General features: G+C 42.4%; 1 protein-coding gene across 1 annotated transcript in view; it reads right to left on the bottom strand.

Moving 5' to 3' along the window:
- Positions 1 to 4,939: 4,939 nt before the first annotated feature.
- LOC143793009 (cytochrome P450 3A24-like) overlaps positions 4,940 to 20,188 on the bottom strand; it is a 186,093-nt gene continuing 170,844 nt past the window's right edge. The window contains exons 12-13 of the mRNA XM_077279562.1: positions 13,941 to 14,103; positions 4,940 to 6,455 (exon numbers count right to left, since the gene is read on the bottom strand). Coding sequence (XP_077135677.1) covers positions 6,360 to 6,455; positions 13,941 to 14,103 — 259 coding nt within the window. The 3' untranslated portion in view covers positions 4,940 to 6,359. The remainder of the gene's footprint in view (positions 6,456 to 13,940; positions 14,104 to 20,188) is intronic.

Below are 20,188 nucleotides of genomic sequence, written 5' to 3' on the forward strand. Positions count from 1 at the left end.
ATACATTCTTTGAGGGGTCAAAAACTTGTAGGCATTTTACACTGTTTAGATACATCAGGTGCTCTTCAAACACGACATGGCGTCAGCTATTTATTCCAGCAAATTTTACAATCAAAAAGTCAAACAGTAATTCTGCACTTCCGAATTCCCAAACGGTGGTTTTCCCCCACATATGGTGTATCAGCATGCTAGGGAGAAATTGCAAAACAAATTTTGGGGTCCATTTTTTCCTGTTACCCTTATGAAAATAAAAAAATCGGATCTAAAGTAACATTTTTGTGAAATGTTTACTTTTTTTTCCACATTTCAAAATATTTCTGTGAAGCACTTGAAAGATTAACCCCTTAGTGACAGCCAATTTTTACAATTCTGACCACTGTCACTTTATGAGGTTATAACTCTGGAACGCTTTAACAGATCCTGCTGATTCTGAGAATGTTTTTTCGTGACATATTGTACTTCATGTTAGTGATAACATTTCTTCGATATTACTTGCAATTATTTATGAAAAAAATGGAAATATGGCAAAAAATTGTAAAACTTTGCAATTTTCAAACTTTGTATTTTTATGCCCTTTAATCAGAGAGATATGTCACAAAAAATAGTTAATAAATAACATTTCCCACATGTCTACTTTACATCAGCACAATTTTGGAAACAACATTTTTGTTGTTAGGGAGTTATAAGGGTTAAAAGTTGACCAGCAATTTCTCATTTTTACAACACCATTTTTTTTTAGGGGGACCACATCACATTTGAAGTCATTTTGAGGGGTCTATATGATAGAAAATAACAAAGTGTGACACCATTCTAAAAACTGCACCCCTCAAGGTGCTCAAAACCACATTCAAGAAGTTTATTAACCCTTTACATGCTTCACAGGAACTGAAACAATGTGGAAGGAAAAAATTAACATTTAACTTTTTTTGCAAACATTTTACTTCAGAACCATTTTTTTTATTTTCACAAGTGTAAAAACAGAAATTTAACCATAAATGTTGTTGTGCAGTTTCTCCTGAATACGCCGATACCCTATATGTGGGGGTAAACCACTGTTTGGGCGCACCGCAGAGCTTGGAAGAGAAGGAGCGCCATTTGACTTTTTCAATGCAGAATTGAGATCGGATGCCATGTCACGTTTAGAGAGCCCCTGATGTGCTTAAACAGTGGAAACACTCCACAAGTGACACCATTTTGGAAACTAGACCCCTTAGGGAACTTAACTAGATGTGTGGTGAGCACTTTGAGCCCCCAAGTGCTTCACAGAAGTTTATAAAGTAGAGCTGTGAAAATAAAAAATTGCATTTGTTTACACAAAAATGATTTTTCGCCCACAAATTCTTATTTTCTCAAGGGTAACAGGAAAAATTAGACCACAAAAGTTGCTGTGCAATTTCTCCTGAGTAGGTCGATACCCCATATGTGGGAGTAAACCACTGTTTGGGCGCACAGCAGAGCTTGGAAGAGAAGGAGTGCCATTTTACTTTTTCAATGTAGAATTGGCTGGAATTGAGATTGGACGCCATGTCGCGTTTGGAGAGCCCCTGATGTGCCTAAACAGTGGAAACCCCCCACAAGTGACACCATTTTGGAAACTAGACCCCTTAAGGAACTTATCTAGATGTGTGGTGAGCACTTTAAACCCCCAGGTGCTTCACGGAAGTTTATAACGTAGAGCCGTGAAAATAAAAAATCACATTTTTTTCTACAAAAATGATCTTTTTGCCCCCCAATTTTTATTTTGACAAGGGTAACAGGAGAAATTAGACCACAAAAGTTGTTGTGCAATTTCTCCTGAATACGTCGATACTCCATATGTGGGGGTAAACCACTGTTTGGGCGCACCGCAGAGCTTGGAAGAGGAGTGCCGTTTTACTTTTTCAATATAGAATTGGCTGGAATTGAGATCGGACACCATGTCGCGTTTGGAGAGCCCCTGATGTGCCTAAACAGTAGAAACCCCCCACAAGTGACCCCATTTTGGAAACTAGACCCCTTAAGGAACTTATCTAGATGTGTGGTGAGCACTTTAAACCCCCAAGTGCTTCAAAGAAAATTATTACGTAGAGCCGTAAAAATAAAAAATCCTTTTTTTTCCTCAAAAATGATTTTTAGCCTGCAATTTTTTATTTTCTCATGGGTAACAGGAGACATTGGACCCCAAAATCTGCTGACCATTTTGTCCTGAGTACGCTGATGCTCCGTATGTGGGGGGAGGCACTGTTTGGGCACCCATCGGGGCTCGGAAGGGAAGGAGCGCCGTTTGGAATGCAGACTTTGATGGGATGGTCTGTGGGCGTCATGTTGCATTTGCAGAGCTCCTGATGTACTTAAACAGTAGAAACCCCCACAAGTGACCCCATTTTGGAAACTAGACCCCCCAAAGAGCTTATCTAGATGTGAGGTGAGCACTATGAACCCCCAACTGCTTCACAGAAGTTTATAATGTAGAGCCATGAAAATAAAAAAAATCATATTTTTTTCCACAAAAATGATCTTTTCACCCTCAAATTTTTACTTTCACAAGGGTAACAGGAGATATTGGACCACAAAAATTATTGTGCAATTTATGCTGAGTAGGCTGATACCCCATATGTGGGGGAGAACCACTGTTTGGGCGCATGGCAGAGCTCGGAAGGGAAGGAGCGCCGTTTTGGAATGCAGACTTTGATAGAATGGTCTGCGGGCGTTATGTTGCGTTTGCAGAGCCCCTGATGTACCTAAACAGTAGAAACCCCCCACAAGTGACCCTATTTTGGAAACTAGACCCCCCCAAGGAACTTATCTAGATGTGTGGTGAGAACTTTGAATGCCCAAGTGCTTCACAGAAGTTTATAATGCAGAGTCGTGAAAATAAAAAATATTTTTTTTCCACAAAAAAGATTTTTTAGCCCCCAAGTTTTTATTTTCACAAGGGTAACAAGAGAAATTGGACCCCAAAAGTTGTTGTCCAATTTGTTCTGAGTACACTGATAGCACATGTGTGGGGGGGACCACTGTTTGGGCGCATGGCAGAGCTCGGAAGGGAAGGAGTGCCGTTTTGGAATGCAGACTTTGATAGAATGGTCTGCGGGCGTTATGTTGCGTTTGCAGAGCCCCTGATGTACCTAAACAGTAGAAACCCCCCACAAGTGACCAAATTTTGGAAACTAGACCCCCCAAGGAACTTATCTAGATGTGTGGTGAGAACTTTGAATGCCCAAGTGCTTCACAGAAGTTTATAATGCAGAGTCATGAAAATAAAAAAAATAAATTTTTTCCACAAAAAAGATTTTCTAAGCCCCCAAGTTTTTATTTTCACAAGGGTAACAGGAGAAATTGGACCCCAAAAGTTGTTGTCCAATTTATCCCGAGTACGCTGATGCCCCATATGTGGGGGTAAACCACTGTTTGGGCGCACGGCAGAGCTCAGAAGGGAGGGAGCACCATTTGACTTTTTGAGCGCAAAATTGGCTGTGGCATTTAGAGACCCCCTGATGTACCTAAACAGTGGAAACCCCCCAATTCTAACTCCAGCCCTAACCCCAACACACCCCTAACCCTAATCCCAACCCATAATCCTAATCACAACCCTAACGATAATCACAACCCTAGCCCCAAAACAACCCTAACCCTAATCAGAACCCTAAATCCAACACACCCCTAATCCTAATCTCAACCCTAACCTCAAACCTAACCCTAATCCCAATACACCCCTAACCCTAATCCCAACCCTAACCTTAACCCTAATCCCAAACCTAACCCTAATCCCAAACGTAACCCTAATGCCAACCCTAATCCAAACCCTAACCCTAATCCCAACTCTAGCCCTAACTTTAGCCGCAACCCTAGTCCTAACCTTAGCCCCAACCCTAGCCCTAACTTTAGCCCCAACCCTAACCTTAACTTTAGCCCCAACCCTAACCCTAACCCTAAATTTAGCCCCAACCCTAACCCTAACTTTAGTCCCAACCCTAACTATAACCCTAACCCTAAATTTAGCCCCAACTCCTCTAGCTGCCGGCCGGCAGATCATGGCGGGCGCACCGCGCATGCGCCCGCCATTTTCTTACCGGATGAAGAAGCTGGTGGCCAGGAGGGGAGATAGGAGGACCCAGGGACACCGGTAAGTATAACAGGGTCCCCGAATCCCTCTATCTCTCTGTCCTCTGATGTGCGATCACATCAGAGGACAGAGAATTACACATCGCTTTTTTTTTTTGCGGTCGCCGGTAAAAGTTAATTACCGGCGATCGCAAAACAGGGGTCAGTTTGTTCTTTGGGGTCTCGGCTACCCTCGGCAGCTGAGACCCCAAAGATTTTCCGGGTGCCGGCCGGCGGGCGCACTGCGCATGCACCCGCCATTTTTTGGCCGGAACAAGATGGCGGTGCTCATCAGGAGCCACGAGGAGCACCGGGGGAGACAGGTGAGTATCGGGGGCGATCGGGGACCCCATTTCTCTGTCCTCTGATGTGCGATCACATTGGAGGACAGAGAAATTAAATGGGAAATCGCGTTTTGGTTTTTTATGCGACTGCTGGTAAACAGTTAATTACCGGCGATCGCAACCCGGGTGTCGGTAAAAAAAAACCAAGTCATGTTCTCTGGGGTCTCGGCTACCCCCGGTAACTGAGACACCAGAGAAAATCCGACTCTGGGGGGGCACTATTCACTTTTTCCACAGCTTAAGTACCCTTAACTGCCGCCGTTAAAAGGCGTATCGGCGGTCGTTAAGGGGTTAATAAACTTCTTGAATGAGGTTTTGAGTACCTTGAGGGGTTCAGTTTGTAGAATCGTGTCAATTTGGGGTATTTTCTGTCATACGCACCCCTCAAAGTCACTTCAAATGTAGTGAGGTTCCTAAAAAAATGGTTTTGTAAATTTTGTTGTAAAAATGAGAAATTGCTGGTCAACTATTAACTTCCTAACAACAACTATTTCAAAAAATGGGGTGATGTAAAGTAGACATGTGGGAAATGTTATTTATTAACTGTTTTGTGTGACATACTGTATTTCTCTGATTTAAGGGCATAAAAATTAAAAGTTTGAAAATTGCAACATTTTCAAAATTTTCACGAAGTTTACATTTGTTTCATTAATAAACACAAGTTATATCAAAGAAGTTTTACCACTAACATGTAGTACAACATGTCATGAAAAAAAACGTTCTCAGAATCAGTGGAATCTGTTGAAGCATTCCAGAGTTATTACCTCATAAAGTAACACTGGTCAGAATGGTAAAATTTGGACTGGCCATGAAGGTGCAAACAGGCTGGGGTGGTAAAATACAGATTTGTCAGTTATAACCCTGAGTTTTTGCATAAGATAACTAGGCATATGGCTTTCATTTCATCTTGGGAATGGGGTATGTAGCAGAGTAGCTATTGGGAGGCAGATTCATGTATCAAGTTTTATTATTGGGCTGTGTAGTGTTAAAAAGGTATCTTTTCTTTCTATGGTGTGAAAAACATGGAGAAGGGACCTGGAGAGGGTAGGGCAGGGAATACTCCATTATATATTTGTGACAGTCTGTGGTTTTGGCTGCATGATGAGCTGTTAGGGCTCTTTAAGTAAGCTAGGATCTAGCCAACCATGTCTCCCAGCCTCGGAAATGACAGGTAACCCGTAAGAGTCGTGAGGAATGGTATAAGCAAAATATATTGTTTGCTGTGTCGAGAGGTAGGCCTGCACCTGGTGGTCTAAGGAAACTCTGATATGGAATTTGTGGCCAGTCAGCCTCAAATTTTCTTTGAGACCAAAGTGAAACCATTGGTGTTATTTTAATGAGAAACAGGGTACATCTTGTTGCTTCCTTTTTCTTATTGAAATTAGCGACTTTGATCACATGAGCTTAAATACCATAAACATTTCCCGATACGTATTATGTTGACAAGATTACAAAAAAGTGTTCATGGGTCTTGGTGTGAACTTGTACGTGACCTTTACATCAGTTTTTATTTTATGTTCAAATTGTTACTTGAATTACTCAATATTGAAAACACAAATAACACTACAGTCAACCAAATATATTATGATCAATTAAGTCATGCAGGAATCAGTTTTTATTTTATAATGCCCAACATTGCGTTCTAGCTTCTCTTGAGGTATGGGGCACTATTTCTGGACAGTGGTATAATGAAACACATTCTCTTTAGTGCCATACATACAGAGCCACGATACGGCCCAGACGCTGAAGACTGGGTCTGATATGTGTCAGCAAAGAAGACAAGGATGTAGAAGAAAGTTAGATTTGTCATACAATGTTATAGGCATCTCTATATATCAGTTTTCTTTGAGATTTGCAAAATTTACATCCTCAACTCATTTGTACTCCATTTACTACAGATATATTGGTCCCATCCACAGCGGTCTTAAGGGTCTAGTTTTCAGCCTTCGGAGCGTGTCGAGGCACAACGTTGAGTAGAACAGGTTTTGTTGTCTTCAGGTGTCCTCGGGTGTCAATTTCCAGAGGGATCTGTAAAATTAGATTTAACAGATTAAGACTTGAATAAACAGGCTCTAATTATTAATTCTTAGAGATGGTGCGAATTGTTTCATGGGTTCTGACCTGGCCCTTGGACCAGTAATCTGCGGCCATCAAATGCGAGCTCTGAAAACCATCTCTCACCTGATGGCATCCACAGCTCCTCTTTTGATTAATCGGCTTTTTATGAAGTCACATGTGCATCGTCAGAGCCGCCATCAGGACATTACTGCCCTTACTGCTGTGTGGGGCCCAGTGAGCAGCAGTATAGAGGGGGACCCGGCGCCCGCCTCTTATGCTTTTACTCACCGTTCCCCATCGTGCACAAAAGTGTTGTGGGCTACGGCACACACATCGGCGCTGGGGCCTGGGAACGTTCTTGGAGCTGTGCATGGCCTTCTAACCTTGATGACTGCGCAGCTCCAGCTCCCTCCATCTTCTCTGGACTTCCGGTCAGGTGATGGCACATACGCAATGACATCATCATGTACACGCCGACATGTACAAGGAAGCCAGAAGCAGAGCTGCGCCTGTAGTGGATAGTTTGTGAGGTAAGTATGAAAAATGTTTTTGTTTTTCTTTGTAAAATAAATTAAATGGATGAGATAGGGGGAAGGGGACTGCACATGATGAAGTGTGTCTGGGAGTGCTACGGGGGACTGAAAATTATGAAGTGAGGGGGGATGGGGGACTGCAAATGATGAAGTGAGGGGAACTGCAAATGATAAGTGAGGAGGATGGGGACTGCAAATGATGAAGTGAGGGGGGATGAGTAACTGCAAATCATGATGTGCATGATGTGAGGGGGGATGGGGGAATGCAAATAAGTGAAGGGGAATAGGGGACTACAAATGATGAAGTGAAAGGGGATGGGGACTGCAAAGGATGAAGTGAGGTGGGAAGGGGGACTACAAATCATGAAGTGAGGGTGGAGGGGACTGCAAACCATGAAGCGAGCGGGGATGGGGGACTGCAAATCATGAAGTAAGGGTGGATGGGGGACTGCAAATCATGAAGTAAGGGGGATGGATGGGGGTCTGCAAATCATGAAGTGAGGGTGCATGGGGGACTGCAAATGATAAAGTGGGAGTAGGGTGACTGCAAATCATGAAGTGAGGGGGGAGCGGATCTCAAATGAAGTGAGGGGAGAACAGGGGACTGCAAATGATAAATTGAAGGTGAGGGACGGGGAGAGCAATTTAATTTAGGTGGGGGTGGGGAGAGCAAATAATGATGAATTTTGATGGTGGAGGAGTAAATGATGTATTGAATGTGAGGGAGAGCAATTGATAATAAATAGAGAGTGGGAGAGAGAGAGACGGCATGACAATGAATTGGGGCAGAAGGGGCATATAATGAATTGGTGGAGTGGGAGGTACAAAGTAGGGGCAGTGAGGATGTAATGACTGTTATTGAATTTGGGCAAGAGTACAGGTGCTAATTAATTTTTATATTAGGTGGTGAAAGTGGCTATGTTACTTAGTGGGGGCACAGTGGTGGATTATAATTTATATTTGGAATGGTGGGTTGCATAATAGCTAATTATATATTAATGGTGGGTGCATGTCTGTATTCGGATGTGTAGTGTAGAAGTGCTGCATGAAAAAGAAGAGCTGAAAAGCAGAGATGAAGGACTTCAACAGGAGACATCACTGGTGAGTAAATGTGTTACCTGAACACTGACACTATACACTGTATGCTATATACAGAGTTCCTGTGTATAATGTCACTGCTGATCACTGTATTGCCTGTACACTATATACAGAGCTCCTGTGTATAATGTATTTGGTGATCACAGTATTACCTGTACACTGACACTATATACAGAGCTCCTATGTATAATGTCACTGATGAGCCCTGTATTACCTGTACACTGGCACTAGTACAGAGCTCCTATGAATAATGTCACTGATGATCACTGTATTACTTGTACACTGACAGTAAATACAGAGCTCCTGTACATATTGGCACTTAGTATTTTTTTAAATTAATGATCTGTATTGTAGTATTCGGTCACTATATGATGGTAATATGTGGTCTGGCCATGGTGTGGCTGTACTTCTCCCTTGTATGTGGTAGTATTCGGCCACTATGTGGTGGTAATATGTGGTCTGTACATGGTGTGATGGTATTTGTCCCTTGTATGTGGTAATAAAGGTCATTTTTTTTAAAAAGTATGTGACTCATTCCCTTAAAGAAAAATACATAAAAATAGAGTAGAGTAGGGCGTGGCCAAAAGAGTCTGCCTTGTCGAGGTTGCGGCTTAAAAAAAATCTTTTGGCCAGAACAAAAGCTGCTGGCTATGTATGTGATATGGTGTTTCATGGGAACTGTTAGGCTATGTGCACACGTTGCAGAATTGCCACGAAAATTTCAGCGGCAATTCTGCAACTTCCTGTTGCGGGTATAATGCATGCAGAATTGGCATGCGTATTCCCGCTAAGCACTAGCATTTTGCAAGCGTAATTAGCTTGCAGAATGCTAGCGTTTGCCAAGCGATCTGTAGCATCACTTGGAAAACTGATTGACCGGTTAGTCACACTTGTCAAAAAGATATGCTAAAAATAATAATAAAAAAAAATTGTGATATTCTCCCCGTCCGGCTGCCCCCGCAGCCTTCCCGCTCCTTGCGACGCTTCCGGCATCTCCCGTTCCCAGTGATGCCTTGCGACAATGACCCCAGATGATGTAGCATCACCCGAGACCGCTACGTCATCACCGGTCATTGTCGCAAGGCATTACTGGGAACGGGATCTGCCGGGAGCATCGCTAAGGCCTGGGCTGGATTTGGGGGCTGCCGGAAGGTGAGTATATAATTATTTTTTATTTTCATTCTTTTTTTTTAACAGGGATATGTTACCCAGGGCCTGGAGGAGAGTCTGCACAAAGAATGAGCATGCTACGTATTTTTCCGCGATGCGATTCTGCCGCTGAAAAATACGCAGCATTAGTACAGCATTGCGGAATCCTATTGAATTCAATGGGCTGTGTTGTGTATGCGTTTTCGTGGCGAAAAAATGTGGCAAAAACGCATACAATCGTCAACGTGTGCACATAGCGTTAATATCTGATTGGTGAGGACATGGTGCAGAAGTTGAGTTTTTTCAAGAAAGGGTGGTGGGACTGTGGAATGTTCGAGGGGCGGAGTCGGAGCTGGAGTGGAGCCTGAGCGGAGTCTCAATATTTTGCCAGTATGGTGCACTGAAATTCCTATTGGCAGCCCTGTGCATCATGCTGCAACTATGACATTGTGCCAGGCCATTTATTTGTAAAAACAGATGTGGATGCTATGAGTTAAGAGCCTGTTCTCTGGGCTCTCATCAGAAGGCTTCAGTAAACCCACTTGGCCACTAAACCGAGTCCTGCGACCTCGTCCGTTTAAAGTGCTAAATGTTAATGGCTCAATAATGAAGTTATACAACTTTCTTATAAGCTTAGTGTTCGTATTCCTTTCCATCTACAAGATTTCAGTTTATTGCCACTGAGTGAGAACTCAAACAGTCATAATACTCTTCAAGGCTGAGGACTTGCTCTATTCACACTAGGAATTTATGTCAGTCAAACCCATCTGCAGAATGTATATTACTTTCCTGAGTGTCTGCATCTATTAAAGGGAACATGTCAGCCGGATTGTGCACAGTAACGCACAAGTCGGCACCGTTATACTGATTAAAATGATACTTTGCTTGATGAAATCCGTTTAGTCGTTGTTGTGTAATCTATATTTTCAGTTTTGAGTTAATGATATGCTCGTGCTCTGGGGAGGCCTGTGGGGGAGTCTTCATGCGGTGCTCTGCTTAGGTATTCACCGGTACGGACTCTGGCAGGTCACTGATCCCCCAGTGACCTGCCCCCAGTTTACCTAATGAATATTATATATATATATATATATATATATATATATATATATATATATACATATAAATCCCCTTCTGCAGACAGGCGCCGCAAGCTGATCACATGTGTAATGTGCAGTTAATTATTTATTGATTTTTTTCTTGGTATACATTAATCCATTAAAAAAATCGGTCTGAAACTCGCGCCGCCGACGCCTGCACAGTAGCAACTATCGGTGATCCAATATCTGCTACTGTGCAGGTGGCGCCATCTTGCTAGAGAAAAAAATGGTGCCACCTGCGCAGTAACAGCTATCGGATCACCGATATCTGCTACTCTGCAGATACCAGATTCGCTATCTTGGAGGAGGGCATTTTTTTTCTAGCAAGATGGCGCCGCCGATGCAGTAGCAGCTATAGGATCGCTGATAGCTGCTAATGCGTAGGTGCCGCCGGTACCATCTTGGAGGAGAATTTTTTTCTCTAGCAAGATGGCGCCACTGGTGCCTGTGCAGCAGCAGCTATCGGATCGCCAATAGGTGCTACTGCGCAGGTGTGGACGGCGCCATTTTCAGACCAATTTTTTTAAATTAATTTAATGCATACCATAAAAGAAAATAACTAACTAAATGTGATCAGGCTGCAGCTCAGGCACCGCCGCCTGCCTGCAGAAGGGGATTATATATACTGTATATATATATATATATATATATATATATATATTTATATATATATCGTTATTTGGATGTGTATAGGGCAACAGATAGAGCCCACATCGACCTGCACTGAATAGGTATGAAACTGGGAGAGTTGTTATTTTATTTGGAGCAGATTTCACATTTCTATCGTTTTTTGTTGCTTTCCAGTGATAGTGAATGTCTTGCCACACACGGGTAAGGACGTCTTGTGTAACAGAGTGAATAACGTCTGTAATTCTCTGTTTTATGGAAGGTCGCCTCATCGCTAAACACAATGTTCTGCAAAAATCTTACATCATTGTCAATCTCATGAAGCATATCTGTAGCAAACGCGCATCGTTTGGGTCTATCCGCCAGTTCGATAGTGTGCAACAGCCGCAATTAGTACCCCGTAAAACAGACACGTTTCTTTAACACCTTATGAACTGTAGTCTTGCTTAGGTGTAACTGTCTAGCACACGCACGCACAGATTTTTTAGGGCTCTTTAGGTAGCTATCCCATATAGCCTCTACAGACTCGTCACTGACTGATGACCTACCAGAACGGGGTTTCTCCACTAAATTTCCGGGTTTCTTTCAACTGAGTAATGTTATTCCTATGTGGTGGCGCTTCATTATAAACACACCCATATTCACATACCACTTTAGTCACAAATTCGAAATTAACGAGCCACAGAACGCACTGAACTTTCCTCTGTACCGTCCACATCTCGACTGGCATGGAAAACCACACTGCTGGCATAAGCTTGTGGTTGCATGATGTCACATGCCTGGCAGTGTATTAATCAAAGTTCAGTTTATCAGGGGTTAATCTGACTGGGGATCAGCAACAGCTTAAATGAGTTTGTGTTGTTTGATTGGTTCCTGTTAACTCTTCTCATGAACAGGTCTGATATGATTGGGCCAGAGAAAGGGTGCCAAAATGTAAACTACAAATAGATCCTGTGACTGGTCAAAAGTGCACCATGACTTTACGGACACTGTATATATATATATATATATATATATATATATATATATATACAGTGGGGCAAAAAAGTATTTAGTCATTCAGCAATAGTGCAAGTTCCACCACTTAAAAAGATGAGAGGCGTCTGTAATTTACATCATAGGTAGACCTCAACTATGGGAGACAAACTGAGAAAAAAAAATCCAGAAAATCACATTGTCTGTTTTTTTATCATTTTATTTGCATATTATGGTGGAAAATAAGTATTTGGTCAGAAACAAAATGTCATCTCAATACTTTGTAATATATCCTTTGTTGGCAATGACAGAGGTCAAACGTTTTCTGTAAGTCTTCACAAGGTTGCCACACACTGTTGTTGGTATGTTGGCCCATTCCTCCATGCAGATCTCCTCTAGAGCAGTGATGTTTTTGGCTTTTCGCTTGGCAACACGGACTTTCAACTCCCTCCAAAAGTTTTCTTTAGGGTTGAGATCTGGAGACTGGCTAGGCCACTCCAGGACCTTGAAATGCTTCTTACGAAGCCACTCCTTTGTTGCCCTGGCGGTGTGCTTTGGATCATTGTCATGTTGAAAGACCCAGCCACGTTTCATCTTCAATGCCCTTGCTGATGGAAGGAGGTTTGCACTCAAAATCTCACGATACATGGCCCCATTCATTCTTTCATGTACCCGGATCAGTCGTCCTGGCCCCTTTGCAGAGAAACAGCCCCAAAGCATGATGTTTCCACCACCATGCTTTACAGTAGGTATGGTGTTTGATGGATGCAACTCAGTATTCTTTTTCCTCCAAACACGACAAGTTGTGTTTCTACCAAACAGTTCCAGTTTGGTTTCATCAGACCATAGGACATTCTCCCAAAACTCTTCTGCATCATCCAAATGCTCTCTAGCAAACTTCAGATGGGCCCGGACATGTACTGGCTTAAGCAGTGGGACACGTCTGGCACTGCAGGATCTGAGTCCATGGTGGCGTAGTGTGTTACTTATGGTAGGCCTTGTTACATTGGTCCCAGCTCTCTGCAGTTCATTCACTAGGTCCCCCGCGTGGTTCTGGGATTTTTGCTCACCGTTCTTGTGATCATTCTGACCCACGGGGTGGGATTTTGCGTGGAGCCCCAGATCGAGGGAGATTATCAGTGGTCTTGAATGTCTTCCATTTTCTAATTATTGCTCCCACTGTTGATTTCTTCACTCCAAGCTGGTTGGCTATTGCAGATTCAGTCTTCCCAGCCTGGTGCAGGGCTACAATTTTGTTTCTGGTGTCCTTTGACAGCTCTTTGGTCTTCACCATAGTGGAGTTTGGAGTCAGACTGTTTGAGGGTGTGCACAGGTGTCTTTTTATACTGATAACAAGTTTAAACAAGTGCCATTACTACATGTAATGAGTGGAGGAAAGAGGAGACTCTTAAAGAAGAAGTTACAGGTCTGTGAGAGCCAGAAATCTTGATTGTTTGTTTCTGACCAAATACTTATTTTCCACCATAATATGCAAATAAAATGATAAAAAAACAGACAATGTGATTTTCTGGATTTTTATTTCTCAGTTTGTCTCCCATAGTTGAGGTCTAACTATGATGTAAATTACAGATGCCTCTCATCTTTTTAAGTGGTGGAACTTGCACTATTGCTGACTGACTAAATACTTTTTTGCCCCACTGTATATATATTATTCATTATGAAAACTGGGGGCAGGTCAGTGAGGGATCAGTGACCTGTCAGCAGTCTTCATTATGAATAGCTTCAGACCACCACATAAAGCCCCCCCCACAGGCCGCCCCGGAGCATGACCATACCATTAACTCAAAACTGAAAATAAAGATTACACAACAACCACGAGACGGATTTAATCAACCAAGGTATCATTTTAATCAGTATAACAGCGTCAACTTGACACTGTCTGTAGGTTACTGAGCACGATCCTGCTGATAGGTTCCCTAGTAGAAATCAATATTAAATATATACCGTATACATACTGGAGTGTCTTTGCACGTTCGGAAAGAGAAGTTCTGCAGCAGCAGGGAGATGACTGATTTCATACTGATCATGGAAAATCTCATCCCCATGCAGTTCCGTGGTCCAGCTCCAAAAGGTAAGAAGGTGTAAGGATTTTGTATCTCCCTGTTCTCTTTTCTAAATCTGTGCATGAAAAAGACAAAAAGATTACTCAAAACGTAAGTAAATTAATAGTGTAAGGCCAAGTAAAGGGAATGATGGGCAGCATGAATCAGATCCATGAATAATATTATTATTATTTATTTATATAGCACCATTAATTCCATGGTGCTGTACATGAGAAGCAATTGTAGCCAAGTGTATTTGTCTCTGAAACGCTCAATTCTCTACCAGACAGCTTTTCCCAGCACTACGCTAGGTGATTGATCTGTTAAAAACCTGCATTGGTGCTGGGAAAAATCTGGCCCGGAGGCCTTGCCAAACTAATCTCGTATTTAACTCCTGCATGACCTTAAGATTTTCCGTTATGTGCTTTCGTTTCTTCTTCTCTTTCTTACAAGAGCCATAACTTTTTTATTTTTCTGACAATTTAGCTGAACGAAGGCTTTTTTTTGCGGGACGAGTTGTACTTTTGAATGACACCATTCATTTTACCATATAGTGCACTGGAAAATGGAGGAAAAAATGTCAAATTGCAAAATAAAATGCAATTCCACAATAGTTTTTTTATTTTTTAATTTACTATGTTCACTATATGGTAAAACTGACCAGGCAATATGATTCCCCAGGTCAGTACAAGTACACAGATATTAAATATGTATAGTTTTTTTTTTAAGTGATGAAATAAAATCTGAAATTTGTAAGAAAATTTTTTTTTTGCTTATGTCGGCATTTTCCAAGATTTGGAGACTTTTAATTTTTCTCGATATTGGGTTTCATGAGGGCCTATTTTTTTGAACCCTGAGCTGGTTTTTATTGATAACATTTTGGAGTAGATACAATGTTTTGATCACCTCTTATTGCATTTTATTGCAATGTTGCTGCAGCCAAAAATATGTAATTTTGGCATTTTGATTTTTTTTTCTCGTTACGCCATTTCACAATTGGATTCACTTATTTTATGTTTGGATAGATCGGACATTTCTGAACACAACAATATCAAATATGTACATTTTTCAATTCTTTTATTTTTAGTGAGGCAAAAAGGGGGGTGATTTGAACTTTTGTGGGGTGGGTGTCTCATTATTAAAAACTTTTTTTTACTGTTTTCAATACTCTCCTTAGGAGACTTGAAGCTGCAACAATCCGATCGCCTATCCGATCGCTACACATAGCAGGGCTTCAGCCTTGCTTTGTACAAGCGCTTCTTACTAAATTAGAATATCATAAAAAAGTTAATTTATTTCAGTTCTTCAATACAAAAAGTGAAACTCAAATATTATACAGAGTCATGACAAACAGATTGATCTATTTCAAGTGTTTATTTCTGTTAATGTTGATGATTATCACTTACAGCCAATGAAAACCCAAAAGTCATTATCTCAGTAAATTAGAATACTTTATAACACCAGTGTCATGAACCAGGGGTGTTTAGTTCCCCCCGGTTCGTCAGGGATTTATTATATCTCACTTCCCAGTTCCAGTTTGAAACTTGCAGCTCTCTGGTGTCCCGTTGCCCTCAGGTCAGTTAGGGAACTGCATCTAGGATAAATAGTCGCCAGAAAGGCTGCCTAGTCGTGTACTGGCTATTGGGCACACTGCAGTGAGGGCGATATAATTATTCCCTGTCTCAAACGGGAGATACAATAATGAAACGTTGTCCGTCACTGCCAGTTTCCCCAAAAGCTCAGGACACTTCGCTGCCACCAGCTCCTATTACTTAAAATTAATAACTGGTCAGGAGCCAACCCAATCAGTAGCAATGACTTATTTCAGAGGACTTAGGGGTACGTTTTAGAGCAATAAAAGCAAAACTAGTAAATATTATAACTTTTACTCCAAAAAGAAATAGGCAGTGTTTACAAAGTGTAAAAAGATCTTATAAATGAGACAATTACAATATGTACAGACAATTACAAATAAAAAGGGATTAAAGATGAAAAACACAGTCATCTCAGACAATGGTAAGCCATGTGGTGGAGGGGGAGGGGTGCCTTCCCCAATGGACACTGGTACATCAGCACAGCCTCTTAGCTGACACCCCGGGCAGAAGACACCCTCATAATTCAGCTGGTTAATTATATACCCTCTGCTTCATGACCTCACTGAGTGGGCAGAGCTAAGGCATGCACTCCCCTTTTGAAAGTTATGAAAAACCTTCTATTGGCCATAACTCAGGGTGGGAACATCGTATAGTGACGACGGGACTATCATAATTCCGAGCATGAGATTGTCGTTAATTGAAATCCAAACATGACTTGGCTATGTGCCTTGGGTAAGCAGTAATACATTTCTCAGATTCTGCTGGTGTTGGAGCATTGCAAACACACGGGAGGGTAGCTCCACTGATGCAAATACCAAAAAATGTAAGTTTCAGACCTATATCAATAATCGCTACCAGTATATGTAAGTTTGCAAGGGCAAAGAAAACGTGCTTTTAAGGAACTGCCTTTAAACAGTTTTCTCACGCTGCTCTGTGGCACACTGGGGTCTCAGGTTACACAGCTGTATAGCATGGGACAAGGAGACGTGGACTCTCACACACATTCCCAAGAGAGGGGTGAGAAGGAAAGCCATCTGCAAGGAGAAAGGGGGCTGCACGAGGGACAGCAGCCACAGCACGCGTGTCAGTGAATGCAGTGGAAAGTTCTAGAAGGGTACATTGAATATGAGCATATTCATATTATAGTGACAACTAGCTTGAAAAATTATTTTAAAATCCGAAATGTTGGCCTACTGAAATGTATGCTCAGTAAATGCACTCAATACTTGGGGTTCCTTTTGAATCAATTACAGCATTAATGCGGGTGGCATGGAGGCGATCAGTCTGTGGCACTGCTGAAGTGTTATGGAAGCCCAGGTTGCTTTGATAGCAGCCTTCAGCTCATCTGCATTGTTGGGTCTGGTGCCTCTCATTTTCCTCTTAACAATACCCCATAGATTCTCTATGGGGTTAAGGTCAGATGAGTTTGTTGGCCAGAATTTCCTGGTAGATGGCTGTGCTGACTTTGGTCTTGATAAAACACAGTATACCTACACCAGCAGGTTACATGACTCTCCAAATCATCACTGATTATGAAATGAAAATTTCACATTAGACCTCAAACAGCTGGGATTGTGTGTCTGTCCACTCTTCCTCCAGACTCTGGGACCTTGATTTCCAAATGAAATGCAAAATTTACTTTAATCTCAAAACAACACCTTGGGCCACTGAGCAACAGTACGGTGCTTTTTCTCCTTGGCCCAGGTAAGACGCTTCTGGCGTTGTCTATTGGTCATTAGTGGCTTGACACAAGGAATGCGACACTTGTAGCCCATGTCATTGATAAATCTGTGTGTGATAGCTCATGATGCAACGACTCCAGCAACAGTCCGAGGTTTTTGAATGGCCTTTTCTTAACAATCCTTTGAAGGCTGCGGTTATCCTGGTTGCTTGTGCATCCTTTTCTACCACACTTTTTCCTTCCGCTGAACTTTCCATTAATATGCTTGGATACAGCACTCTGTGAACAGCCAGCTCCTTTAGCAATGACCTTTTATGGCTTACCCTCCTTGAGGAGTGTGTCAATGACTTCCTTCTGGACATCTGTCAAGTCAGCAGTCTTCCCCATGATTTTGGAGCCTACTGAAACAGACAAAGTGACCTTTTTTAAAGTCTTAGGAATAGTGTTGAGCGATACCGTCCGATACTTGAAAGTATCGGTATCGGAAAGTATCGGCCGATACTGGCAAAGTATCGGATCTAATCCGATACCGATACCCGATACCAATACAAGTCAATGGGACTCAAGTATCGGACGGTATCCCTGATGGTTCCCAGGGTCTGAAGGAGAGGAAACTCTCCTTCAGGCCCTGGGATCCATATTAATGTGTAAAAGAAAGAATTAAAATAAAAAATATTGCTATACTCACCTCTCCGACGCAGCCTGGACCTCACCGAGGGAACCGGCAGCGTTCTTTGCTTAAAATGCGCGCGTTTCCTGCCTCCCGTGACGTCACGGCTTGTGATTGGTCGCGTGCCGCCCATGTGGCCGCGACGCGACCAATCACAGCAAGCCGTGACGTAATTTTCAGGTCCTGAATGCCTAATTCTAGGCATTCAGGATTTTAAAATTACGTTCCGGCTTGTGATTGGTCGCGTCGCGGTCACATGGGCGACGCGACCAATCACAAGCCGTGACGTCACGGGAGGCAGGAAACGCGCGCATTTTAAAATTACGTCACGGCTTGTGATTGGTTGCGTGCCGCCCATGTGACCGCGACGCGACCAATCACAGCAAGCCGTGACGTAATTTCAGGTCCTGAATGCCTTTCGGCCGATACCCGATACTTGCGGTATCGGAATGCTCAACACTACTTAGGAAGCCTTTGCAGGTGTTTTTTTGTTAATTACTCTAATTTACTGAGATAATGTCTTTTGGGTTCTTATTTTCTGTAAGCCATAATAATCAACATAAACAGAAATAAAGACTTGAAGTAGATCACTCTGTAATGACCCTACATAATATATGAGTGTGGAGAAACGGGGTCAGTGGCTGCTCTCGTCTGCTGGCCTGGCTGTCTTTAGCAAGACTGCATGGACCTGGGCTCATACCACTGAACGCCCGCTCTATCTCCCGCTGGGCAATACACTACACAGACAACACAGGGTTAAGGTAAAACAGTGTGGCAATACTTTATTGAACCACAACACACAATAGCAAGCAGAACAATCTCAGCAATTACTCCAAGATGGTGCACATTACAGGGCCTCACCCTTCCGCTGACTCGCTGAGATAATGGTACATGTTATGTCAGAGCTCCCAGGGTCGCTACTCCATCTGTGGTATGCACGCAGAGAGGGGGTAACAACAAGCGTAGGGAGATATCCGAGAGCAGTCCTGTGTTCTTCAGCCGGGTCCAACAGACCCTTGGCTAAGATCCTGAAGAGTCTCCTACCAGAACAAAAGAAGTCTCTTTTATACCTGAAGCCTGTAAGCTATTTTTTAGAATTAACCAGGGTCCTTCAGTCCAACATCAAGATAAAGTAAACAATGGTGATGGGATCAAGCACTATTTGACCATTCAATCTATTTGTACAGTCTTTCCCTCTCTGCTTTCGAAGTCACCAAGCTGGTTCCAGAATACAATGCACTATTAGCATATCAGCACACATCAATAAACAAAGCTTAACACACCCTCTGTACAGTCACTATTACAGACTTACATAGTATGTTAGATAGTATATCAGTTGGCAAGTCTGTCTTCTTGACCCACCAGCCATAAACACTTAAATTCACAAGCCAATATACAGATAAAAAGTTCAGTTCTTTTTGGTTTACAAAAACATGGTTGTCTGGGGAATTAAGATACAATCTGGTTTCTTCACAATGAGATTCACTTTTTGTATTGAAGAACTGAAATAAATTAACTTTTTGATAATGTTCTAATTTATTGAGAAGCACTTGTATATTAAAAATCACAATCTCCTATGAAAACCTGCTATGAGATGGAGTTCGCACGAGATTCACAATGACAGGCATGGGGGTCTCACGTAAACCCCCAGCTGTCATGACAACCCATGAGCTGTCATGACAACCCATCAGCACCCCACGATCACATGACAAGGGCGCCAATTGGCAGGATTTGTGACCTATTTCCGGCTGGCACTGGTTTACAGCTGCGGGTGTAACACCACTAATTAGGAGAGAAACTAGTGAAAATCTCTTTTAGAGGAGTCTGCACTTGTGTGTAGAGGACCACAAGTATTAATGGTTGCTATGGACAATGGCTGTTTTGTTTGCCAGAGCTGGGGCTAGCTCAGCGACGTCTTTATTAGCCAGGGTCTGTTCTGTTTTGTTAGCGCCTGGATAAGGCTAGGGATTTATGTTTATGGTTTTATTGTTTTGTTGCTGTGCAACCTGAGGAAAGCAATACAAACTGCATGTGTTTGGACCAAAACTGCTTTGCCAGTGTGAACGCTATCTAAGGCCTACCAGAGCGCGTGAATCCCTACAATGTTCTTTGGAATGTTGGAGCATTTCAAAGTAAAATAAACCTGGCTGTAATTGGATAGCCTGGATCTGACTTTTTTCTACATTTATTTCACACATTTGCTCCCCCCATAAGT

This window comes from Ranitomeya variabilis, chromosome 1 (genome assembly GCF_051348905.1).
Source record: "Ranitomeya variabilis isolate aRanVar5 chromosome 1, aRanVar5.hap1, whole genome shotgun sequence".
NCBI classification, from domain to species: domain Eukaryota; kingdom Metazoa; phylum Chordata; class Amphibia; order Anura; family Dendrobatidae; genus Ranitomeya; species Ranitomeya variabilis.